At 44.0% G+C, this 26,506-nt stretch overlaps 2 protein-coding genes across 2 annotated transcripts in view; both read right to left on the reverse strand.

Moving 5' to 3' along the window:
- Positions 1-1,943: 1,943 nt before the first annotated feature.
- Positions 1,944-19,685, reverse strand: lmln (leishmanolysin-like (metallopeptidase M8 family)). Its single transcript, XM_084361759.1, has 16 exons — positions 17,586-19,685; positions 16,638-16,741; positions 16,450-16,480; positions 15,796-15,878; positions 13,969-14,086; positions 12,804-12,982; positions 12,585-12,690; positions 12,271-12,365; positions 11,827-11,944; positions 11,417-11,524; positions 11,149-11,336; positions 10,515-10,647; positions 10,024-10,183; positions 9,575-9,705; positions 2,802-3,012; positions 1,944-2,726 (listed from the first exon to the last, which is right to left on the reverse strand). Exons 1-16 carry the CDS (start codon positions 17,718-17,720, stop codon positions 2,626-2,628), a joined length of 2,001 nt encoding a protein of 666 aa, XP_084217885.1. The 5' UTR covers positions 17,721-19,685; the 3' UTR covers positions 1,944-2,625.
- A 48-nt stretch (positions 19,686-19,733) lies between these two features.
- tgfbr2l (transforming growth factor beta receptor-like) overlaps positions 19,734-26,506 on the reverse strand; it is a 21,009-nt gene continuing 14,236 nt past the window's right edge. Inside the window, exons 3-8 of the mRNA XM_084361758.1 lie at positions 26,191-26,402; positions 24,876-25,615; positions 24,216-24,353; positions 23,989-24,130; positions 23,033-23,160; positions 19,734-20,521 (exon numbers count right to left, since the gene is read on the reverse strand). Coding sequence (XP_084217884.1) covers positions 20,183-20,521; positions 23,033-23,160; positions 23,989-24,130; positions 24,216-24,353; positions 24,876-25,615; positions 26,191-26,402 — 1,699 coding nt within the window. The 3' untranslated portion in view covers positions 19,734-20,182. The remainder of the gene's footprint in view (positions 20,522-23,032; positions 23,161-23,988; positions 24,131-24,215; positions 24,354-24,875; positions 25,616-26,190; positions 26,403-26,506) is intronic.

Raw genomic sequence — 26,506 nt, forward strand, 5'->3', positions numbered from 1 at the left:
TCACTGTTTTTAATCTAAACATAATCAAACCATGAAGGTAAACATGAACTAACGAGCTACAAGTAAATACAACAGAAGAAGAGAACACAACATGTGAAGTGAGAACGCAGCTCAAAGATCCTGGTTATCGTTATCTGGATCTGTGGAGTCAAACGTCAGCTGCCTGCCGTCACACCGAGCTTCAACTCATCTGGACTGACTTCAGATAAAAAAACACTTTTCATCAGTCGTCTCTCCACCATCCATACACAACACACAGGCTGGACGTTAACAGGAAGTGATGATTAAAACAGGAAGTTCATTAAGAGGTTCACCTCCTGCTGACAAACCTCAGATGTCACCAATCGTTCCTCTTCAGGAAGTGAACAAACACATCAGAGAGTTGAGATGAACCTGTGACAACACGCTGACAGTGAACGCAGCCTCCTCCTCCACAGAGTCACTGACCACACACACAGACAGACAGACACACACACAGACAGACAGACAGACCAACAGTCACACACAGACACACACACACACAGACAGACAGACAGACACACACACACAGACAGACAGACAGACCAACAGACAGTCACACACAGACACACACACACACAGACAGACAGACACACACACACACACACACACACAGACAGTCACACACAGACTAGGGTTGTCAAAAGTATCGAAATTCAAAAAAGTATCGATACTAAAATGTTGTATCCGGATACGATACTCATTTTCAAAAGTATCGATACCCCCCCCCCCCCCCCCCCCACCGACGCCGAGCCGCCGACGCTGCGTCCTTCTCCCTCTCTGCCTTCACACACACACAGCAGCACCCTCCCCCTCACCGTGACGTGCACAAAAACAACAGAGCATGGCCGGTGCTGCTGCAGGAGGCCAAATCAACCAGTTTTGGTTGAAAATGAAAGGGGGAAAAGAATTGGAGGTATTTTGCCTTCGAGTCTAACGAGCACGGTAAGCGGAAGGACGTGGATAAGCCTGTGTGCAAACTCTGCTACAAGGCGGTGGCGACCAAGTCAAGTAATACTTCCAACTTCGCGAAACATCTTAACGACCGACACCCTGGCCTTTACAGTGAATTTCGACAAGTTAGTGTCTTTCGTTTCAAACTTATTACTGATGTTATCGTGGCCGGTGGCCCGCATTGTTGTTGGCCGTGTTATTATTAGCCATTAGCCGCAGCTAGCGATTAAAGGCTGACGTCACGTTAATGATTATAAACAACGCAAAAAAAAAAAAATGAATCGGGCATGCCCATATTACGTTAATAGACACAGTGTCAGTATACTAAGTTTACATAGATGTTGGTGACTGAAAAGTGTTATTTTCTCTGTTAAAGTCCCAGAATGAAGCAGAGAAAAGTCGACCTGCAACCAAACAGCAGCACACACACCGACTCTACCTGTGTGTGACCTATCTGTGTTTGACCAACACTGACAATATGATGCCAAGTCCCCAGAATATTTAACGTGTGGTTCTGTTAATTGTTACATGTTGTAACAGAGGTTATTTTTGCATTTTTCTCGTTAATAAAAGTATTTCTTTTAAATTTTGGGGTCTTTTTTTTTATCCTTGTGGTATCGAAAATGGTATCGAGTATCGAATATTTTCCTGAGTATCGGTATCGAGTTGAAAATTTTAGTATCGTGACAACCCTAACACAGACACACACACACAGACAGACAGACACACACACACAGACACACGCACACACACACACAGAGACAGACAGACAGACAGACATACACACACACAGTGTTTTAATTAAACTGTCCTGTAACAGTATATAATATCTAATGTTAAACTCTTTGATATGAAGCACCGTCAGATTCACTGAGACAACAGGTTGGTCTGAAAACTGAACCAAATCTTATCTACAGTATTAAATATTGAGGTCATTATGTTAAAATAAAATAAAGTTTGTTGAACTAGAATCTGTTTTCAGTCCTGTCAGGGTTTATATTCTCTCACATGCTTATTCTATCCTGATGTCTCATTCAGAGGAAGTTCACCGACCTTTCAACATAAAAGTACGATTGAAAACAAAGTGTAGTGTTATATCTGTCCAGACACACACAGCAACAGTTGGACCTGAAGTGTCCTGATGAATGGTACAGTCCACTTCCTGTCAGCAAGTAACTCCGTGATGTTTCCTCCAGGTTCACAGACGACAGGCAGCTGAAGTCTGATTCGCTTCATCATCGTCGTCTTCACATAGATCTGATCCAGAACAGATCAGAGATCAATACTCTTCTTCTTCAGTCACTGCAGCAGGAAGGAAACAGTCTGATGAAGCATCAGGAAGATCTGAAATCAGCTGCAGCTCAGACCAATCAGGAGACAGAGTCCAGCCCGTCTGAGCCATAGAAACGATCTGATTGGTTGTTGATGTTCCAGATGTTTTGCACCTGAATGAGGCATCGGTAAGAAACATCCCTGACAGAGAGATGAAGATACAGATGAGGAGGAGGAGGAGGAGAGGAAGGAGGAGGTCCTGAGGAACAAATGAAGAAAACAAAGAAGGATGAAGAAGAACTGAGGAAATGTGTCAAAGTGTCCAGCTACCTTTGTGTGTGTGTGTGTGTGTGTGTGTGTGTGTGTGTGTGTGTGTGTGTATCAGCTGCAGTTGCAGAGCAGCAGTCCGGCCAGCAGGGGGAGCAGGTTGATGAGCAGGAGCCACAGAGTGACGACCAGACCAGGAGAGCTGGAGCACGGGTCTGACACAACAAACAAACACAACATCAGACACATACACACCCGTCTGTAAACATGTGTTGACAGGTGACACTGACCAATGGGGTTACTCCTGGAGGTGTTGATGGGCGGGAGCTGGTGGGGGAGGGGGCAGTCATCACAGAAGTCGGTGCAGGCGGGACAGACCAGGACGCCGTTATAGACCCAGTCGTTGACTCTGACGCTGACACTCAGCAGCTGACCTTTACGGACACACAGGAAGGACCGATCCTGAATAAACACCACCAGACCCTGAGACGAGCAGGACACCTGGAGACATTAGGACAAGTTTAAAGACAGAGTCTGAGAAGAGCAGGACACCTGGAGACATCAGGACAAGTTTAAAGACAGAGTCTGAGAAGAGCAGGACACCTGGAGACATTAGGACAAGTTTAAAGACAGAGTCTGAGATGAGCAGGACACCTGGAGACATCAGGACAAGTTTAAAGACGGAGTCTGAGATGAGCAGGACACCTGGAGACATCAGGACAAGTTTAAAGACGGAGTCTGAGAAGAGCAGGACACCTGGAGACATTAGGACAAGTTTAAAGACAGAGTCTGAGATGAGCAGGACACCTGGAGACATCAGGGCTGTATGTATGAAGTGTATGAAGTGTATAAAGTGTATGAAGTGTATGAACTTCAAGATCGCAGCGCGTCCAGATGTAGCAGCCCGGCACTCTTCCAGTTTTGACTACTTTGTTTTTGTTGTGTTCTTTTTGTGTGTTTTTGCTAGTACATTAGCTGCCGCTCATGTACAGTACAGCAGAGCCGGTCTGCTAACAGCTGCGGATTATTATTACCTCTGCAATAAGGACAGCCACAACTGGGAATTCATACCCCCGGAGATCCGGTGCTCTCCCCCGTACACAGAGCTCATCACCCCCCCGCTAAGATGGCCAGGCGACAGCAGCACAGAAAGCAGAAGAGGGGTAAGAGGGGGGGCCTTCAAGCTAAGCTAAAGGCTAAACCCCATAAACCGGCCATCCCAAGCCTCTTTCTCGCCAACACCCGGTCGCTAAACAACAAAATGGATGAGCTGCGACTATGGATTACTTCACACAGGCTAAACCACTGTGTGATGGTAATGTCATGGTAATGGAGTTTACATCGGTCACTATCACAGCTGTTTATGTAACACCGCAAGCTAATGCCAGGTTAGCCATGGAGAAGCTACACCACTCCATTAGCCAACACCAGTCGGCCCACCCAGACAGCATTGCTATAGCGGCAGGGGACTTTAATCATGCCAACTTGAAGTCTGTCCTGCTGAAACTCCACAAATATGTGAACTTCCCCACAAGAGAAAATAACACTATGGATCAGGTCTACTGTAACATCTCCAAAGCATTCAAAGCCAGCCCTCTGTCACATCTAGGACTCTCAGACCATCTGTCTCTGTCTCTGATCCCAGCATACAAAACTCTCAGCTGTAGACAAAGACCAATTATGAAGACAGTCAAAGTATGGACTGCGGAAGCCACCTCAGCCCTGTAAGACTGCTTCGAGGACACAGACTGGGATGTTTTTGCTGAGGGGACAGACCTGGAGGGACACACGTCAGCTGTCCTTTCACACATAAACTTCTATGCTGAGACTTTTTCAGAGACAAAAACTGTTAAAGTGCTCCCCAACCAGAAACCGTGGTTCAACGGCAAGGTGAGAACCCTGCTCAGGACATGGGATTCTGCGTTTAAGTCTGGGGACATGCAGGCCTACAAACAAGCACGGTGAAGCCTGAGGAGAGGCATCAATGAGGCCAAACGCAGGTACAAGCAGCGCATAGAAGAGCACTTCAACAGCAACAACTCCAGAAGCATGTGGCAGGGGATAAAGACTCTGACCAGCTATAAGGACAACTACACAGCCACTAACCTCACAAATCGCACACTGCCAGACTCCCTCAACCACTTCTTATCTCGCTTTGACTGCTGGATTGCTGCTGACACACATCCGACACTACCAGGGAAGGTCAATGCCATTCAGCTGGACCAACATCAGGTCAGATCCACCCAGCGCAGAGTCAACATGAGGAAAGCAGCTGGTCCAGACAGAGTCACCAGCAGGAATCTCTAGGCCTGCGCAGACCAGCTAGCAGAGGTATTCACCACCATCTTCAACCTCTCGCTACTACAGTCTGCAGTCCCCACCTGCCTGAAGTCAGCAACCATCATACCAGTCCCAAAGAAAGGTACAGTGAACTGCCTTAATGACTATCGCCCAGGTGCTCTCACCCCCATAATTACCAAATGTTTTGAGAGAGTCATCCTCTCTCATATCAAATCTGCCATCCCTGCTGACCTGGACCAACACCAGTTTGCCTATCGAGCGAACAGGTCAACAGAGGATGCTGTCAACACAGCACTCCACACAGCCCTTACACACCTGGATCAGCCCAACATTACTATTTCATACAGTAATGAACTGTATGAAGTATATGAACTGTATGAAGTATACAATACATTACAATACAATAAAACTTTATTGTCCACCATCGTGGAAAATTGTCTTCGGCTCACCGTGAAAGAGATACACATTTCATTAAAAACAGTTAAATAAGGAAACAATTAAAACACAATTAATCATACAATAAATAAATAGAAAGAGAAGAAGCAGTTCATTGCTAGTGCCATTTAGGATACATTGAGAAGGTGGACAGCATTTGGGATGAATGATTTTCTAAATGCTCCCTTGGCCAGTGGGACTCTATAGCGTCTCCCGGACTTGAAGAGCTCAAATTGGTTGGTAAGAGGGTGAGAGCTGTCCGATGAGATTTTTCTGGCCTTCCTCTTTGTCCTTTCTGTGTAAATTTCTGTTAGTGGCTTTTGGGGTCGTCCCACTATTTTACTTGCCCTCGACACAATTTTGTTCAGTTTGGTTTTACATTTACAACTTAAAGTGTAACTAAACCCCCAAACCACTTGTTTCTGCTGAAAACAAATGTATTTGGGTATGAAGTAGTGTTGTTCATGTATTCTGGTCCAACTCTTGACATTTTAGTCAAAGTATTTCAATTTGGTGTATTTTGTTGTAAAAATGTAAGATTGACTGCCCTCTATGGGTTGAAACCCGGCTATTACAATCGAATTTTGCTATTGGCTGAGATGGAGGCATGGAGGCAGCTTACATCACGAGCCACCACTGTTCGCCCCGCCCCTCTGTGTGTGTTTTTGCATGTGTGAGTGTAGTGGGGGGGGGGGGGGGGGGGCCTCTGTTGGAGGCTGCACGGAGTGACTGGAAGTGTCTTAACCCCGCCCACAATTGAGCCCCGCCCACAATTAAGGCATTTTTTTAATTTCCAGCCCAGATGCACCTCAGCCAAAACCTAGGGGTTTAGTTACACTTTAAGTAACCAAACCAGACAGAGAGATGAAAGGTGAGCACGCTTTCTACATGTGTGGTATATACCAGGTCTAAAATCTTTTGGCTGACCCCCAGGCTGCTCAGCCTCCTCAGCAAATTGAGTCTCTGTGAGCATTTTTTCCAACACATAATCAGTGTTTCCTGTGAATTCAGCTGGCCATCGAGCACTGTACCCAGATATTTAAAGGTTTCGACAGTTTCCACAATTTGGCCATCAAGTGAGAGTGGCGCTGTGGAGAGCTCTTGGTTTAGGCAGAATATCACTTCTTTTGTCTTTGTCACATTGATTTCTAGTTTGCTCTGTGAGCACCATTCTTCGAGGTTCTTCACATAAGTTAAAAAACAAGTGTCATCAGGGGGGTCTGCAGTCTGTTGAAGGCCAACTAAGGCCATGTCATCAGCATATTTAATCAATTTCATGTTATGTTCATTAATACAAAATTCATTTGTGAAGAAAGAAAAAAGCACAGGAGAAAGAACACTGCCTTGTGGGCATCCTGTACTTAGGGTGAGCAAGTCAGACTGGGTGCCATTTACCTGCACCCTCTGAGGGCGGCATGAGAGAAAGTCCCTTCTCCATAGGATTAGAGTTCCTGAAATATCAAGTTCGACCAGCCTTTTCAGTAGAATAGATAGCTTCACAGAATTAAAGGCTGCACTGAAGTCTATGAATAAGACCCTTGCATACCCTTTAGGCCGTGACAGCTGCTTAGATATAGAATCTGTCAGTGTCAGCACAGCATCATCCGTGCCTCTGTTACTTTTACAGGCAAATTGCAACGGATCTAATCTATTAGTTAAGGTGGTGGTCAGGGTATCAGCTAGGACTCTTTCCATGGTTTTACAGAGATTGGATGTTATTACAACTGGCCGAAAATCTTCAAGTTTATATGCACCTGGCTTTTTTGGTATAGGCGTTATTATTGAGGATTTGCAGGGTGTTGGTACACCCGTCACTATAAGGGTTTTAAACAGCCGACTGAGTACTCCTTTTAGTTGGGGGGCACATATGAAGTGTATGAAGTGTATGAAGTGTTTGAAGTGTATGACGTATATGAAGTGTATGAAGTATATGAAGTGTATGAAGTGTTTGAAGTGTATGAAGTATATGAACTATATGAACTATATGAAGTGTTTGAAGTGTTTGAAGTGTATGAAGTATATGAAGTGTATGAACTATATGAAGTGTTTGAAGTGTATGAACTATATGAAGTGTATGAAGTGTATGAACTATATGAACTATATGAAGTGTATGAAGTGTATGAACTATATGAAGTGTATGAAGTGTATGAACTATATGAAGTGTATGAACTATATGAAGTGTATGAAGTGTTTGAAGTGTATGAACTATATGAAGTGTATGAAGTGTATGAACTATATGAACTATATGAAGTGTATGAAGTGTATGAACTATATGAAGTGTATGAACTATATGAAGTGTATGAAGTGTATGAACTATATGAACTATATGAAGTGTATGAAGTGTATGAAGTGTATGAAGTGTTTGAAGTGTATGAACTATATGAAGTGTATGAAGTGTGTGAACTATATGAAGTGTATGAACTTTATGAAGTATATGAACTATATGAAGTGTTTGAAGTGTATGAACTATATGAAGTGTATGAAGTGTATGAACTATATGAAGTGTATGAACTATATGAAGTGTATGAAGTGTATGAACTATATGAAGTGTATGAAGTGTTTGAAGTGTATGAACTATATGAAGTGTATGAAGTGTATGAACTATATGAACTATATGAAGTGTATGAAGTGTATGAAGTGTATGAACTATATGAAGTGTATGAAGTGTTTGAAGTGTATGAACTATATGAAGTGTATGAAGTGTATGAACTATATGAACTATATGAAGTGTATGAAGTGTATGAAGTGTTTGAAGTGTATGAACTATATGAAGTGTATGAAGTGTATGAAGTGTGTGAACTATATGAAGTGTATGAACTTTATGAAGTATATGAACTATATGAAGTGTTTGAAGTGTATGAACTATATGAAGTGTATGAAGTGTGTGAACTATATGAAGTGTATGAACTTTATGAAGTGTATGAAGTATATGAAGTGTATGAAGTGTATGAAGTGTTTGAAGTGTATGAAGTATATGAAGTGTATGAAGTGTATGAAGTATATGAACTATATGAAGTGTTTGAAGTGTATGAACTATATGAAGTGTATGAAGTGTATGAAGTGTTTGAAGTGTATGAACTATATGAAGTGTATGAACTTTATGAAGTGTATGAACTATATGAAGTGTTTGAAGTGTATGAACTATATGAAGTGTATGAATTATATGAAGTGTGTGAACTATATGAAGTGTATGAACTTTATGAAGTATATGAACTATATGAAGTATTTGAAGTGTATGAACTATATGAAGTGTATGAATTATATAGGGCCCTAGGATTTCCGCGATCATGGAATCGCGGACGGAATTGCGGAATTGGCCGATTAAAACGGAATCTATTTTTTAATGCGGAATATCGCGGAATTTGACATAATTTCACTGAAACGCTGTTTTCGTGTAGAAGAGGAACGTATGTCTGGGGAAAACTGCACGGAGGGAAGCAAATCTGGGCACAACAAGCCCCCTCCACAGACTGAGCCCCTCCCCCTTCAAAACAATGTAAGCATGGCGAAGCGGCCGCCCACGGCTCTGTCTTCGTCGGCGAAAAAACTGACAAACTTGACATTAACCCCTCAGTACAGAGCCGAGCAGTTCCTGAACGACTTGGTTGTGTCCTTCATCTACTTCCCAGTCAGCTCAGTTGATTGTGAGCGGAGCTTCAGCAAATAGAAAAACTCTTCTCACAGACAAGAGAGAGACACTAACTGAACTCAACACAAAGAGGCTGGCAATCGTGTATTTCAATGGTGATGTCGCTGATAGGTGGGAAACTTGAAGAGAGAGTAGCTCACAAGGACTAACTAGTCCTACAGCTTAAATAACTTGTTTAAGTTACTTTTGAAGAAGTTTAAAATGTTTGGTTGTTGTTTAATGACAAGTCAACTAAAGTTTCATTACTTGCTGCTTGTTTTTGATGGACTTTAATGTACTGTACGTACAGTATTGAGGAAATGTGTTGTTCGTCACCTCAATAAATTTAAGTTAATTTCTATTTAATTTGTGTACATTTTAGTCATTTACATTAAAAAAAACACTGATTTTGGTGAACTGTATGAAGTATATGAACTGTATGAAGTGTATGAAGTATATAAACTGTATGAAGTATATGAACTGTATGAAGTGTATGAAGTATATAAACTGTATGACGTATATGAACTGTATGAAGTATATGAACTGTATGAAGTGTATGAAGTATATAAACTGTATGACGTATATGAACTGTATGAAGTATATGAAGTATATGAACTGTATGAAGTGTATGAAGTATATGAACTGTATGAAGTGTATGAAGTATATGAAGTATATGAAGTGTATGTATGTAAACTGGACCTTGTAACATCCGGAGCCCCAGTCAGGATAGGTCATCTTCCTGGTGCACTGCTCCATGACGAAGGCTGACTTCTGGTACAAACATACAGAGTCTGGTCCATACTGCTCTGCTCCGTAGTTCCTCCACCAGTCTGAACACACACACACACACACACACACACACACACACAGTTACTGACAGTATGGCAGTGAGTTCAGAGTTCATCTTTCAGCAGTGAAACTTTAGTCTCATTTTACGTTTGTATTTTTTCTGTCTTCTGAGTGTGTTGCTGCTCCAGCTGGTTCTCATCCAGTCACCTGAGCAACATGGTGTTGAGGTGTCAGTATATTGTATATAATCAGTGTCATAGTTACCTGGCTGGTTCCCAGACTGACACACCTGGGCTACTGTCGTTACCTGGCTGGTATTCAGGTGTGTCAGTATATATTACCTGTAGTATAATAGTTACCTGGCTGGTTCTCGGTCACTCTGCAGTACGAGTTCCTCTGATATTCTCCACTCAGGTGCCAGCTGAACTCCTGACTGAAGGGACAGAAGTCGGCGATCTCCACAGCACCACCGAAGAACGACAGCTGATCAGCTGATACATCAGGTATCCTCTCAAAGTACTGACACACACACACACACACACACACACAGTAACATACAGAGTACACACAGTAGATTACAGTATCAGAAGGCTGCAGTTTGTACAGTTTACAGTGGAATAGATGTGACAGATGTATGTCCTGTCTGTCTGTCCTGGTAGAGAGATCCTCCTCTGTGGCTCCTCCTCATATATATTAGTCTTCCCTGATGAAGGTGTTTTGGAGAGTTTTCTGCCTCCACTGTTACGGTGTTACTCTCTCATCCAGGTGTTTCTCAGGCACTTCTCAGCACTTTGAGCTGTCCGAGAGGACTGGAAATGCAGACCATTTACCTTTTAAAGAGTGTGTGTACCTGGTACTCCAGCGGCAGCTCCTGAGGATATCTCTGAAGGTTACAGACGGCCACAGCCAGCTGGTCCTGTCTGCAGGTGAGCTGCAGAGGAGATGCTCGCACCGTGTCACAGAACGGAGTCACAGTGTGACGTCTGCAACAACACACACATTACAATACTACAGGTGTGGTACAACACACACACCAAACACACTACTGGGCTGTATGAGCTTCAAAATGTTTAAACACAGCTGACGTCACTTTCACCAGTTACAGTAAAAAAACACCTCGTATCAGCCGAGATGTCAGATGTCAGAAACACAATCAGCATTTAGATAAATGTCAGTGTGGACAGACACTCCTCAGACTAACCCTCTGATAGTCTGCCTGATCCTCCTCAGACTGCCTGACCCTCCTCAGACTAACCCTCTGATAGTCTGCCTGACCCTCCTCAGACTAACCCTCTGATAGTCTGCCTGATCCTCCTCAGACTGCCTGACCCTCCTCAGACTAACCCTCTGATAGTCTGCCTGATCCTCCTCAGACTGACTGACCCTCCTCAGACTAACCCTCTGATAGTCTGCCTGGGTCTTTCATTGTCTACAAACACCTGATGTGAACAGCAGTGTTAAACAGTGTGACTGTGACCTCTGACCTCTGTCTCTGGCGGTCCATCCAGAACTTGCAGCTCTTCATGACAAAGTCACAGCCGAGGCCGCGGCCCCAGTCCAGCCTCTGGGCCAGGCTGTAGTTGGCCCGGTACCAGCCGCTGTCCTCCATGATGGCCAGAGTTAGCCGAGAGAACACCCGGTTCTGAGTGTGGGAGCCCGTCATCGCCTCATTCTGATGGAGGAGGAGAAATATTAGAAACAAGGAGAAACTCAAACTTTTGTCTGCAGTTAAACATAATAAACAGTGTTCACCTCCAGCAGTCTCTTCTCCCAGTGGTTCAGTTCTGTCCCCGTCCCTCCCTGGTTCTCCAGCTCCATCCCCTCCAGGATGGGACAGTTAAAATGTGTGCGAGCCTCCTCCTAGAAACAGACACAAGACCACATTCAGCTCCGTTAAATACTGTGAGAACAACTAAAGACTGTTTCACTATCAATTAATCTGACACTTATTCTCTCTGTTAGTCATTTAGTCTATGAGTTATTACAAAAGAGTTAAAATGTCTCCAAGCCACACGGAGGAGCACATACAGCTCCGTCAAATCCTGTGAGAACAGCTGAGGAGTTTATTATTCTCCTCTAGAGTTAGTTTACTGTCACATGTCGGGGGGAAACCTCCCTTCAGATAAATAAACGTGTGTATCCATGTTGAAAGTGATTCTCACCACGACTCGAGGCGTGACGAGGACGTGGACCTGGTGTCGGACCATCTCTCCTCCTCTGATGTCCCACAGCCTGCTGACCCTCCTGATCACTGCCTCACTCCACTGATACAGACCCAGACTGACACACACACACACACACACACACACACACACACACACAGTGAATTCTCATATTAAAGCCAGTATTCAGATAATAACTGCTGAGTCATGTTGAACTCTCCACTCTGCTGCTCTCATTTACTATCATTAATCTCCCTGTCTTACTGCTGACTGAACTGAATTCATTATGTTTTAAACTCATTAAACTAGATGAATCTACAGCGTGTTTTCTTGTTTCACTAAACTGCAGTTTAAATTTAAACTGTCTCTGTACCAACATGTGAGGGAACCACACTCATCTCAGCAGACTGAGAAGGTCTCTGATCAGGTGGAGTCTGACATCACCTCTCGTTGAAGGCGGGTAGGCCGCTGGCGAAGCGAGGAGTCAGAGGTTTACCATCATCATCATGGTAGAAGGCAAACAGGCCCGCTGAGAACCCCTGGTGGACGGAGGAGGAACCACACTGACTTCATTTATACAGAAATCAGACAGTCTGTTCTCAACATGGTTAACATGGATCACTACAAAATATCAAGAGGAGAAAATAATTTACATGTGTGGCATCAATACTTGTATAAACTGCATATTAAAATCTACTGAGGGTGAATCCAGCTCCATGTGTGATGTGACAGGAGATTAGACATGTGACCACACTGACCAGAGCGTGGATGATCTCATGTTTGACGGTGGACAGCATCCCTTCAAACTCCTGAGGCTGAGACGAGATCATAGTGGGACACAGGTTGGCGTAGCCCGCTATCGGTCTGAAGGACAGGTGAGACAGTTACAACTTCCTGTCAGCTAGTATCATTATAATAATTAGGGTGACATGATGATGACAAGTGATACGTCACCAGTCTACAGGTGTGCTCCTCACCTGTCCAGCTCTGCCTCCAGCTGGCAGTAAGCAGCGTAGGCCACGATGTTCTCCTGTCCACAGCGCTCGGTGGTGATCCCGCTGACGTACAGCACAAAGTCTGACCCTTCAACTCCAGGACCATCAGGGGGCCCCAGAGGGCCACAGGACTTCCCTGATTCACTGCACACCTTACATTGCTGAGAGAGGAGGTCACAGAGGACAGGTGTATCAGAGGGACTGAGTCTGAAGGTCAACTCCTCCACAGGGACAACACACAAACCTTCTCACATTATAATAAATCAGAAATCACCTTTACATTCTGTATTACAAGATTCATAAATTCAGCAGGAAGCAGAAGAAGAGATGACACAACTATTATTAGCTCCTGCACAGCGTCTACGTGACCCACAATGACATTAACATCCAGTATTAACCTTCTTTTCTCTACTCCTCTGCCTCAGGGTCAGGACTCTATCATCACTGAGCTCCACATAAATGGTTAAACATGGAGATCCTTCACTGGTTCAACACACACTTCAGCAGCAGGAGATCTCTGGCAGGCCCTCCTGTCCTGGTGTGTCCCACAGGATCAGTCTTTGTATATGTAGTCATATTCTACAAATGAGCTTATTGTTTTTATTGTCTTTATTATGTATCAGTCTGTGACATCTGCTCCATAAAGACTGGACATTAATAAACATTACAGATGTTCAGCAAATAAACCTGTCCCACATCATGTCTTTAAAGCAAAGTTTGACCACAAGAGGGCACAAAAACACATTCAAAGCATTTTGGTCCAGACTAAATTATCTCAACAGCTATTGGCTGTCCTGTCCCGTCCCGACCCGTCCTGTCGGACTTTCATGGCTCTCCGACAATGAATCCTAATAACTGTGGTGATCCTCTTTTTCACCCTCACCCTCATCAGGTCAACACACTAATGTGTCCAATACTTTGGTTTATGACTTTATATATATATACTAAAAGAATACCTGCAGAACTGATGACATCACATCACATCAGCCTCAGCTGGACTCTGTGTGCACTGACAATTAGCTCTTATTAGCATTATTTTACTTATTAACGATTGTTTTTCTTTGCACGACATTTGTCTGGTATCTTATTTTGTGGATCACCTCGTAACTACAAATAAACGTTATTACTGTCTGTGGCCGGTCCTGACCTGCAGGTGGTGCTGTGGGACGATGACGGGGCCACAGCGGGTGACGTCTGCACAGGCGTCCTGACAGTAACGATGAGGGTCATCTCTCTTCCTCAGGTACTGGTTGGTGGCACATTGTCTGAGACGACAGGGACAACGAGGACTGCTGTTAATGAACTCTGTGACGTTGTTACAGAACAAACACACAGTTTCAGCTCTGATCATCATAAATAAAAGCATTTATTAAAAGATGTTGCACCTTTAAGAAATGTCAGCTGTTAGAAACTAGAGGATCATAAAGGCTTCTCAACATCACCTCCAACTCTTCATGTCTTCAGTGAGGTTCACAACATCCACAGGGGAAACCAGACACTGAGACTCATCATATAACTATTTACTAATGATTTATTGATTATTGATTATGATCTTGCTTTCTTCATTCACATTGTATACCAACGACTGTGTCAGTTCTGAGCCAAACCAATTCATAGTAAAATTTTCTGATGACACTGTCATTTCATTCGTCATTCCAAAAATACAAATTTAAGTGTTCACCAAACTGCGGTTGACAAGTTTGTCAACTGGTGTGATGCGCACCTGCTACATATTAACACAACCAAAACTGTAGAGATGCTGCTCGATCCTAGATCAGTTGGTGACCAAAGCCCTGTGGCCATCCATGGCCAAGACATGAGCAGGTGGAAACCTTTAAGTACCTGGGAGTGTATGTTGACAGCGACTTGAGCTGGCGCACACAGGTGGCCAATGTCTGTGCCAGAATCCATCAGCGTCTTCATTTCTTACGTAGGCTCAGATATTTGGAGTCTGTAAAAATATTATGTTCATTTTCTACAGAGCGACAACTGAGTCAGTCCTCCGTTATGGTATCACCAGCTGGTTTGGTAATTTAACAGTTAAATCTAGATCTGAGATTTCAAGCCTAGTCAGAACTGCAGGCAAGATTATGGCAATAATACCCCCCTTAATCCACAGGACCTTTTTGAGCAGGCGACTATCAGACAGGCAAATGCCATTTTATCAGACAGTGCTCATGTGTTGAACTGTGAATATGCTCCTCTGAATTCTGGGAGGAGATATCGGCATCCCTTGTGCAGGCACAATCGATACAAACAGTCCTTTGTTCCTGTATCAACCAAGCTTCTTAACAGCCAGAAATGAATGTGATGGTTCTGTATATGTATATGAACATATGTGTATACATGTGTATATGGAAATGAATGTACTTTCATGACTCCAGCCAGTGTATATGCGCATGAATGGATCAATGAATGAATGCTGTGATAGAGTGCTGGGATGTGTGACTGAACCTATATTTATGACAGAATGAATGTTGTGGTAGGCTGACATGGTGTTATGTGAGGGTGATGTGAGGTGATGTGATGCGAATGCTCATGTGAATGCTTGTGTGGATGTACATTTATGGCAGTTTATGTGTAGGATTGTCCAGTGTTAGTCTGTGTCTATTCCACCACTGTCTTGAAACCTGATGTACGTTTGTGCTGCATGTTGTTTTTTTTGTATGTCATTTTTGTGCTGCAACTTCTTCCCTATCTCCGAGACAAATTTCTCCCCCGGAGACCAATAAAGTAACCCCTACTCACACTTACGAACTCAAACAAATGTCTTAAGTCTGACTGCACAGACTCTCCTGTGAGAGTGTTTGACCTGAGGAGAAACTGTCTGTCTGTACACAACTCCAACAACTCGACAGATAAAAGTGATGGATGAGACATGAATCAGTCACACGAGTACAGATCCGTTCACACGAGTGTTCCCTGCACGAGGCTCCCTGTGTGTCTCTAACACAGAAACCAACAGGTAACTCACCTGCTGAGCAGCACAGGCCCCACCCTCCTCCTCACACTGAATGCTCTCTGCAGGTAATCAATGGCCTGAGGAAACAGCTTATCCTGAGGACACACACACACACACACACACACAGTTTCACTGATTGATTGGGTATCCCAGCAGTGATGTCAGGATGTGTGGAGTTACAGATCTGCATCACTGCAAAGAGCTGAGAGCTAAAACTACATGTAAGCTCAAAACAATTCAAGAACAGCAGCAACAACAACAACAACGGGCTGGCTGGATGTTTGAGCTGCAGTTCCTCTGATGGCCACTAGAGGCTGCCAACAACCACAATTAAACTGCTGAAATCATCATACGAACCTTTAAACTGTCTAGAAATACAAATTCTCTAAAAGTTGGATCTAAACTTAAGAAAAAAAAAACAACCTCTGTATTAAGATTTTAGCCTGTAATGTTCCTTGTAGAGGTTTTTTTTGTAGTGTGCACACATGCAAGTTATGGTCATGTTAATCCTTCATGGTTTCCTGGATGAAAGTCATCTTCTTCTCTGCCTTTACTGGCTCATCTCTGTGATTCTGGCTCATTACTGCCCCCTGTAGAGCAGGAGGACATTAGAAACCTCTGACAGGACTGAGGCGTGTAGGTGCTGTACTCTCAGGTGTTCCTCACCTTCACCAGCCTCCTCTTGTCAGCAGGAAGTCTGTGGAGAGAGACGGGAAACATCACTGACGTCATGGCTTGTATAACTTTAACCATTAACTGTCAGTTTCTGGTGACCATGATGCTGTGACCAGCTGATATATACTGTATGTCTTTATATATATGTTTATATTTGACTGAGCTGCTGCAGGTCTCACTGGTCCACGCTGTAGTCGTAGATGATCTTTATCTTGAGCTGTAGGTCATCAGGAGAGCTTCTTTTAGTCAAACGTTCAGGCTTCAGGTGCACATGATGGACCACCTGAAACACACAAACACACGATGGGAGACATTTAGACAGACTGAGCGGTTTGACATGTATTAACACTCCAGGTTCAGGCTGGGTAACATTTCACTGAGACGTGGTGAGCTGAGTTCTGCAGGGTTGAAACTTTTTGGTCCTTTTTTAATCTAGTTCAACTTGTTATGATAAAATCCAATACTGGTTTTTGCTGAAGGTATTTTTCAGTGTATTGGTGATGAGTGACTGTCAAAATATTCTTTATCATTATTATTATTATTATTATTATTATTATTATAACTATTATTATTATTATTATGATTATGTGTGTTTTGATCTACTTTTGGCGCAATTTAGTGTTAAATATAAACGAGTGTTTTAAACGTGCTTTTATTGTGAAGTACCCCACCCGGAAGTGTTCTTGCGGCTGTTGCTAGGGGAAACAGACAGGATAAAGGTGAAGAGTTCAGACTGATTAATAAACACTTTGACACTTTGTTCCTGACAGAAGCTGTACAACACGTTTCACACATTAAGCCTCTGAGTAGCAGCTTAGCTTCTTCGGCTAACGGTGTTGTAAACCTCACGAGGGCAGCTGAACGTGTCAGTGTTGATGTCACACGACTCGTTATTCACATTGGACCGTTATGGCGGTTAGCTACAGTGAGTGTGCTACAGAGAGTGTGCTACAGAGAGTGTGCTACAGTGAGTGTGCTACAGTGAGTGTGCTACAGAGAGTGTGCTACAGTGAGTGTCACATACAGTCATTTCTCAGCTCACTTAACAGACGCGTTAATTAGCCACCACAGCTAACGTGCTAGCTAGCTCAGCCCCAGCTCTGTCGCTAGGTCAGACCGGGGCTCACCTCGCTAGGAGCGGGGGCTAGGTGTTTGCACGTCCCGTGGCAGCTCGCTACCATAGCCAGGATGGAGAAGATGAGGGCCGAGCCGAGGAACCGGGACACGGACGGCTTGCCATCCCCGCTCAGCCTCGGCTCCATCCTCCCACCGGCCCGGTCAGCGGGGCTCGGCAGCCCGACGTCAACAGAACCTCCGTCGGCCCGGTCCGCTCGGTACTCGTTTCATTCATCGCTCGCAGGCTGAATCACAACATGTTAACATCCCGCAAAAAGTCCCGACGGCAAACAGAGAAGAGAAGAGCCCGCAGGAGGAGAAACACCGGCTGGCAGAAGGTAAAATCTCCTGGTTTGGTACCGGGAGTCAGCTGAGAGCGGACCGGAAGAGACGAAGATCGTCTGTCCGCGAGAGGCGTCGCTCAGAGGAACATTTCTGTACAAAAACAGGCACAGGGCTACAAAGATCGTCTATTAACAGGAGCAGTCACTCAGCCCGGGTTTCTCTCTGCCTCTTGTCATGGTTGGATTTATCCGCTAGGGGGCGCCGGGGTATTTTTTCTGCCCCAAACAGCTGTGGGTGATTTTTTAAATAAATAAATGACACATGTTCAACTGAAACCCACAAAGACACAAAACAAAACTGAACAAAAAAACTTCTGTGTCGATAAAGAAATAAGATTATAGATGAGCAGCATCCATAAAACATCACCTGTGAGTATGATGAGTGCTGTTGGTGAGGATATGGAGATGGATATATATCTTTGAACACTAAACACATTTGAACACACTCTTAAATTTAACTGATAAATCTATAAACAATCGTTAATGTTGATCATATAGTCATAGTCCATTAACACAACGTATAAACTCTTCTTCTGTATTGGTGCAGGCTTCTGACTTCCTGTGTGTGATGCTCGTTCCCACACTGACAGACAGACACTAAAACTTAATTAACTTCAGAAATGGGGTAAACGTGATCAGTTGTGTTTGTTCCAGTTTAGCTGAATGTTGAAGCCTCTGATGGTGAAAGAAAGGAGGCTCTGTGTCTGTCTGACCAGCTTCATCCTCCTGTCGACCCACTCCTCTTCTTCTCTGCTCCAAAAGAGTGTTAGTTAATATCCTGTTCAGTCGCTGAGTCCAGTTAAATTACATTGTGTTCTGCTGACTGACAAAAAATTAATCAGCAACATATAAAGTTGAACTGCACAGAAGTCATTCAGTAGTTGCTCTGCTGCCTGTAGCGTCTGGTTCAGATGATCCTGTAACATGTTTCATTTTGAGTTTCTGTGTATTTGTATTGATGTCTGTATACTTCAGTATGTATGTGTAGATGTTTGTATACTTCAGTATGTATGTGTAGATGTTTGTATACTTCAGTATGTATGTGTAGATGTCTGTATACTTCAGTATGTATGTGTAGATGTTTGTATACTTCAGTATGTATGTGTAGATGTCTGTATACTTCAGTATGTATGTGTAGATGTGTAGAATAACGGGGTGTTCCTGTCTCTGTTGTGGTTTTTGACTTTTTCAGACACAAATGAGAAAATCAGCAGCACATTAAAAAGTTCTGGAAACCACCAGAACACAAGACTTCAAAACATTGTTGTAGAGTTCTGGTGGTTTTCAGCTGCTCTTTCATGTGTTTCCTCTCAACTGAAAAAAAGTCCACCAGATTCTCCTGAAAGTGGATCACTGTGTAAACGTGTTCACATGTTTCATATGTTAAAGGAATAACACATGTATGAAGAAGATCCACTCACATGTCTGTACAGTTAATATGAGCTAGGTTAGCTTAGCATAAAGTCTGGTAACAGGGGCAAATGGCTTACCTCATATTTAACAAACATGACAGTAGTGGTGGAAGAAGTACTCAGACCACAAAGTACAAACACTCAATACAAGTAAAAGTCCTGCATTTAAAATCCTGCTTCGCTCAGTTTCAGTCAGAAGCATCATCAGAGAAATGCTCTCTGAGTATTACTAAAGTATTTTTACTTTTGATACTTGATACGTATATTTGATGCTAATACTTTGAATACATTCAGCAGTTGAAGTAAGGTTTTTACATGCATGAGTTTTATAGAGTATTAGTGCGGTGTGGTGGTAGTAGTACTGCAGTGCTTGATGGACAAAAACAGAATCATGAATCTCTGATCAGGAACAGAAAACAAACTTTATTTCAACATGAGCATCATATTCTGTAGATTATGTGTTTCTAGTGGTTTTCTGTGTTTGTGCTTCCTGCTGGATGGAAAATAAGTGTCATCGGATCCTCTGTGTTCATATTCTGCCATCTACAAATTACAGTGTAAGATTTCCTCCATTTTTCTGTGTTGGCAAATCAGATTAATTCTTGTCTGTAGATTCAGAGCAGCTCCAGTTTGATGATGAAAATCTTAGCACAGGAAATCTCTCTGTGTCCACATGGAGGTTATCATAAAGATCATCACAGGAGAGATTCAACAACATGGAGACCAGCTCCAATACAAAAAAAAGTCAGTCCCTGCCAGCAGAACATGACTGATGTCCTCAGGTCTCATCACATGATCACCTGCTCACTTCTGATTGGTTCTAAAGCGAGTTCATGGGTCTGAGTTGACTGCTCACACCACAGAACCAAAGTGAAGCAGGGAATCATGGGATACCTCACCTGTCTGTGAGTCTGTCTGTGGACTCTGGAGGGAGGAAGAAGAAGACGAGGAAGCAGCAGTGGAGACGAACAGATCATTGTCTGGTCCCTCTGAGTCCTTTTCTCTCCGCCCGTCTTCCTTTCCACTAGCCTCTCGCCGCGGTTCCTCCTCCTGTTGTTGCTCCTCCTCCTGTTCCTCCTCTTCCTCCTCCTGCAGGGCGGTGAAGCGCTCCACCACACAGTGAGCTGTCAGTCTGGCCTCAGGGTCATGATCCCAGCACTCTGTGATGGTGGAGCAGAACACACTCATCCCCTGGAGGACAGAGGACACTTAGAGTCAGACAGCAGACAACATGAATTCTGGGTAACAATCTGAGCTTCTCAGTCTATATGTGTCTGTGTCTATTTGTGTCTGTATCTGTATATGTATCTGTCTCTGTCTGTATCTGTATCTGTATCTGTCTGTATCTGTATCTGTCTGTATTTGTGTCTGTATCTGTATCTGTATCTGTCTGTATCTGTATCTGTCTGTATCTGTATCTATCTGTTAGGGTTGTCACAATACTAAAATTTTCAACTCGATACCGATACTCAGGAAAATATTCGATACTCGATACCATTTTCGATACCACAAGGATAAAAAAAAAGACCCCAAAATTTAAAAGAAATACTTTTATTAACGAGAAAAATGCAAAAATAACCTCTGTTACAACATGTAACAATCAACAGAACCACACGTTAAATATTCTGGGGACTTGGCATCATATTTTCGTTGTTGGTCAAACACAGATAGGTCACACACAGGTAGAGTCGGTGTGTGTGCTGCTGTTTGGTTGCAGGTCGACTTTTCTCTGCTTCATTCTGGGACTTTAACAGAGAAAATAACACTTTTCAGTCACCAACATCTATGTAAACTTAGTATACTGACACTGTGTCTATTAACGTAATATGGGCATGCCCGATTCATTTTTTTTTTTTGCGTTGTTTATAATCATTAACGTGACGTCAGCCTTTAATCGCTAGCTGCGGTTAATGGCTAATAATAACACGGTACTTTTGAAAATGAGTATCGTATCCGGATACAACATTTTAGTATCGATACTTTTTTGAATTTCGATACTTTTGACAACCCTACTATCTGTATTTGTGTCTGTATCTGTATTTGTGTCTGTATCTGTATCTGTCTGTATCTGTGTCAGTCTGTATCTGTATCTGTATCTGTCTGTATCTGTGTCAGTCTGTATCTGTATCTGTATCTGTCTGTATCTGTGTCAGTCTGTGTCAGTCTGTATCTGTATCTGTATCTGTCTGTATCTGTATCTGTATCTATCTGTATTTGTGTCTGTATCTGTATCTGTATCTGTCTGTATCTGTATCTGTCTGTATCTGTGTCAGTCTGTATCTGTATCTGTATCTGTCTGTATCTGTATATGTCTGTATCTGTCTGTATTTGTGTCTGTATCTGTCTGTATTTGTGTCTGTATCTGTATCTGTCTGTATCTGTATCTGTATCTGTCTGTATCTGTGTCAGTCTGTGTCAGTCTGTATATGTATCTGTCTCAGAGGCGGGCTGTACTATTAGGCAAACCAGGCATTTGCCTTGAGCCCTTTTGGGGCCCCCAAATTGCCCTCTTTATATTTTGTCCCCATATTTATTGTTTTTATAAAAATCTCTTCACAATAGTAGCATAGGGATGTCTAATTTGATCAATTACTCATGTTTTGACAGTCTTTCTGCCAACCGTGCACCCCCCTTCAGTCTGCACTACATGGACTATTCCATGTTACGCATCACGCTCATCACACTGCACATATGCGGAAATGATTACGGCGTAAAATCCAAAACAGTAAATAGCGGTAAGAGAGAGAGAAGAGATAAATCGAGAGAAATGAGGCAAATATATGAAAGTGGGTCACAGAAAAAGAAGAAGAGGGACCAAAGGCAGGAGTTTATTTCAAAGCTGCGAAAGCTATCGAGCTTTTTTACAGGTCTGGCGGTGGCAGCGCCACATTCAGTTAAATATTACATTACTGTAAAAAATGGTCATTTCTTTGTGTAGTGCATATCACGCACAGCCCTGTATGAAATAATTAACAGTTGCATGAAAGCTAAGGAAAATATTTGCTTCTGGTGAGCTGGTAGATGTCTTGACGAAGGTGTATTTGGATTGCTCAAGCATAGCTTTACCAGTATACATCTCTATAGCACCAGATAAATCAGTCTGCAAGGTATAAACTGCAAGAAACGAGACAGTCCTTGTGTCTTTCAATCTTTTTTCTTTTTTTAAATAAATCTTTATTTAACCCTGGAATAACAAATGTCAAGTCTTTACTAATATTATATAACCAAGGTCATGAATCTTTGTTAAGAGTTGAAGAGTCAAGATTATCTTGTCAGTGAGAACATGCATTAGTCAGGGGCTGAAGAAGATCAGGAAAACTAAAGTTGAAACAAATTCAAATCTATTTGCACACATCCATGCCTTAGGACAATATGAGAGTTTGCAATATCCATAGAAAAGGATGTTTAATCCAATATGGATTACACTGGCCGAGTGTGATGGAAGAAAGAATGGATAGTGACTTTTGTTCATCCCTTGTATGGAGTATCTCATTATGCAATATCAGGTACATTAGACCGGTAGATGCAGGGGCCCCCTAATGGTTAAGTTTGCCACTGATCTGTCTGTATCTGTCTCTGTCTCTGTATCTGTACCTGTATATGTCTGTATCTGTGTCTGTCTGTATCTGTCTCTGCCTCTGTATCTCTATCTGTATCTGTGTCTTTCTGTATCTGATTTGTCTGTGTCTGTCTGTCTCTGACCTGATGCTGTGTCCATGCTGTCGGGATGTCTGGTCGTCCTCGGTCTCTCAGTACCAGGTCTCTCATGCTGTCCACGCAGGGTTGCTCACAGACCTTAGAGCCAAACGCTGGCTCGTAGCTCTTCACCTCTGCACACACACACACACACACACACACACACACACGTCATGTTCATATATTTTGTTTGTCATCGTGTTGTTTTCAGACACAAAGCTGTAGAAAGTCAGAGTCCGCTACAAACAGCAGACAGACAGTCAGAGAGCAGCTGGTGGACACAGCAGAGCGTTCAGCAGCTAAAGACACAGAGCTTTCCCTCAGGAGCTGCTGGAGACCAGAAACTTTGGCAATGACAGACCTCCCTGTCGTCACCAAAGCCCCAACACTCATCCAGATCAATACATTTATTACAATTCAGAGAGCAACATTAACATGCATACATCTGAACCACCAACCAACTGATTCACCAGGATTCATCCACTGGGGCCCATGAAAGTCTGTTCCAATCCATCCCATGATGGAGAGAAAAGTGAAACCTGTTGGTGGCACTAGAGGAGCTGCAGCGACAGTCGTGGCCTGACGGTGGCACTAGAGGAGCTGCAGGGACAGTCCTGGCCTGACGGTGGCACTAGAGGAGCTGCAGGAACAGTCAGGAGGGTTCATCCTCGAGAGAACATGAATGTAGCCTACATCCATTTGATCCCTAGATATTGCACTGTGGTGGACGTACCAACATTGCCAAACCTGAGTGCCACACCGCTACTGTTGCTAACAGTGATTTATTATTGAACTAAATCTACAGACATGTTTCAATGGACCTACAGTCACTCCTGTTATTTCCCCTCAGAGACGTGTGGACTGATGTACAGTTGTCTCTTTAGAGGACTCTCAGTTCTGCCTCTTCTCTCCTGCAGATAAAAAGACACATATATAATCTAGAAAAATGGAGGAGCTCATACCACCGATGGCGGTGCAGCGGGACGCCATCTCCCACAGGACCAGAGCCATGGAGTACACATCCATCTGTTTAAAGGCCTCCAGGTCCTCCAGGTTCACCCTGGACTCCAGAACCTCAGGAGCCATGTAGCGAGCTGTCCCCACCTGGACAGGATGACACACAGCAGCCAATCAGAGTATGAACTGTGTGACATATTAAACCATTAATTAACTGCACCTGTACAGTTACCTGTCCGCTGTTGGCGAAGTCATCAACTGTGAGGGAGAGGTCCAGTCTCAACGCAAGACCAAAGTCACACAGAGCGCACTCCATCCTGCTCTTCACCACCATGTTACTGCTCTTCAGGTCCCGATGGGCGACTGGAACCTACAGCAACACAGTCAACACAGGTAACCAGCAACACAGGCAACCAGCAACACAGGAAACCAGCAAACCAGCAACACAGTCAACGAGCAACACAGGCAACCAGCAACACAGGAAACCAGCAACACAGTCAACACAGGTAACCAGCAACACAGGCAACCAGCAACACAGGAAACCAGCAAACCAGCAACACAGTCAATGAGCAACACAGGCAACCAGCAACACAGTCAACACAGGTAACCAGCAACACAGGCAACCAGCAACACAGGAAACCAGCAACACAGTCAACACAGGTAACCAGCAACACAGGCAACCAGCAACACAGTCAACACAGGTAACCAGCAACACAGGAAACCAGCAAACCAGCAACACAGTCAACGAGCAACACAGGCAACCAGCAAACCAGCAACAAGTACCATCAAAAACTTTGACATCAGCAGGTGAAGAACAAACACAGGAACTTGTTTCTCTCATGATGTCAGTATTTAGTGAACTGAACATCCACAGCTAACAGACTGATCTTACCTTAGGAGCCCCACTGAGCGCTGTGTCACTATGAAGATGAGCTAATCCCTTAGCGATGCTGGCTGCCATGGCAACAAGTTCTCCCCAGCTGAGCGTGTTAGCTGTGAGGAAGTCCTGCAGGTTCCCGAGGCTATGATAGGCCAGAACCAGCCAGTACTTCCTGTGGGTGTGGCCAAGCAGGCCTCTCTCCTCAGCGGCGAGGAACCGAACCACGTTTTCATGCTCCATGTTGGGGTCAGAGAAGATGGAGCACTCGTTCCTCCAGGAGGCATACTCCACAGCAGGAAACACCTTCACCGCCACCATTTCATAGCTGTTGACTCCACCCATCTCCCCCTGCAGCAGGCATGCCCTCCACACCTCTGCGAAGCGCCCCTTGCCCACCAGGACCTCCAGCTTGATGGGCAGTGGTTCAGCCCGCTGGCCCTGCCAGTCTGTCGTGGTACTGATGATGTCACTGTTTGGATGTTTGGCGTTAGACTCCTCCCCTTCACCAGGACCAATCACACCTCCTCCACCATCCCCCCGAGCCCCTCCCACACAGGACAGGTTGAAGGCCTGGTACAGCGCCGGGGTGCGTTTGGTGGGCCAGCCAGGGCGTGCAGGAGGGTCCGGCTTGTCTGAGCGGCGAGTGCGGTAGAAGTAGAAGGCGGCGGTGGCAACGATGGCAACGAGCACAGGAGGAACCAGACTGACCACGACCACCGGGATTACATCCTTACTGTGCAGCTTAGAGAATCCTGAGGGACAGAGACAGTACTGACATCTGTTCATCCATTGATCTATCTGTTCATCCATCTACTTATCCATCCATTCATTTATTCATTCATTCATCCATGCATTAATCTATTCTTTCATCCATTCATTCATCTGTTCATCCATCTGCTCATCCATCTGTTCGTCCATTCATCCATCTGTCCATCCATTCATTCATCCATTCATTCATCTGTTCATCCATCTGTTCATCCATTCATCCATCTGTTCATCCATCTGTTAATCCATTCATCCATCTGTTCATCCATCATCCATTCATTCATTCATTCAGCCAGTCAGTCATCTATATATTTATCCATTCATCCATCTGTTCATCCATTTGTTCATCCATTCAGCCATCTGCTCATCCATTCATCCATCTGTTCATCCATTCACTCATCCAGCATTCATCCATCATCCCTCGTCATCTCTCCATCATCCCTTCATCATCCATCCAGCATTCATCCATCATCCCTCCATCATCTCTCCATCATCCCTCCATCATTCATCCATCATCCCTCCATCATCCCTCCATCCCATCATCCCTCCATCATGTGTTCACCGTTGGCTCCCTTGTCGAACATCAGTTTGTCGTTACACTCGTGTTCTCCGTGGCAGCCACAGACCATCATGACGCCGTTGTCTGCCGGCTGTGGGGTCATGTGACACTCTCTGGCGGTGAAGTTCAGCAGAAGCCTGGGATCGACGCCCTCCAGTGGCAGAGTGGGGTTATGACACATGGTGTGGACAGTCATGGTATCGTTGGTCTTCCTCCTGAAGGAATAGAGTAACAACATGTGAATGAAGCTCAGTCAGTGGATCAGCTTGTTCTCATTCATCAGAACTTCACTGAGAATAATGTTTGTTTATGGAAAGTC

The sequence above is a fragment of the Pagrus pagrus genome, assembly GCF_965226575.1.
Source record: "Pagrus pagrus genome assembly, chromosome: 9".
NCBI classification, from domain to species: Eukaryota; Metazoa; Chordata; class Actinopteri; order Spariformes; family Sparidae; genus Pagrus; species Pagrus pagrus.

Bases quoted from the DNA above. Each gene is read 5' to 3' on its own strand.
- lmln (XM_084361759.1), bottom strand. From the start codon at position 17,720: ATGGAGCCGAGGCTGAGCGGGGATGGCAAGCCGTCCGTGTCCCGGTTC. The intron at 12,366-12,584 runs GTCAGTGTGGTC...TCCGTCCACCAG, and splicing joins ATGAGATCATCCACGCTCTG to GGGTTCTCAGCGGGCCTGTT. The intron at 3,013-9,574 runs GTCCAGTTTACA...TAATGTCTCCAG, and splicing joins GGGGCTCCGGATGTTACAAG to GTGTCCTGCTCGTCTCAGGG.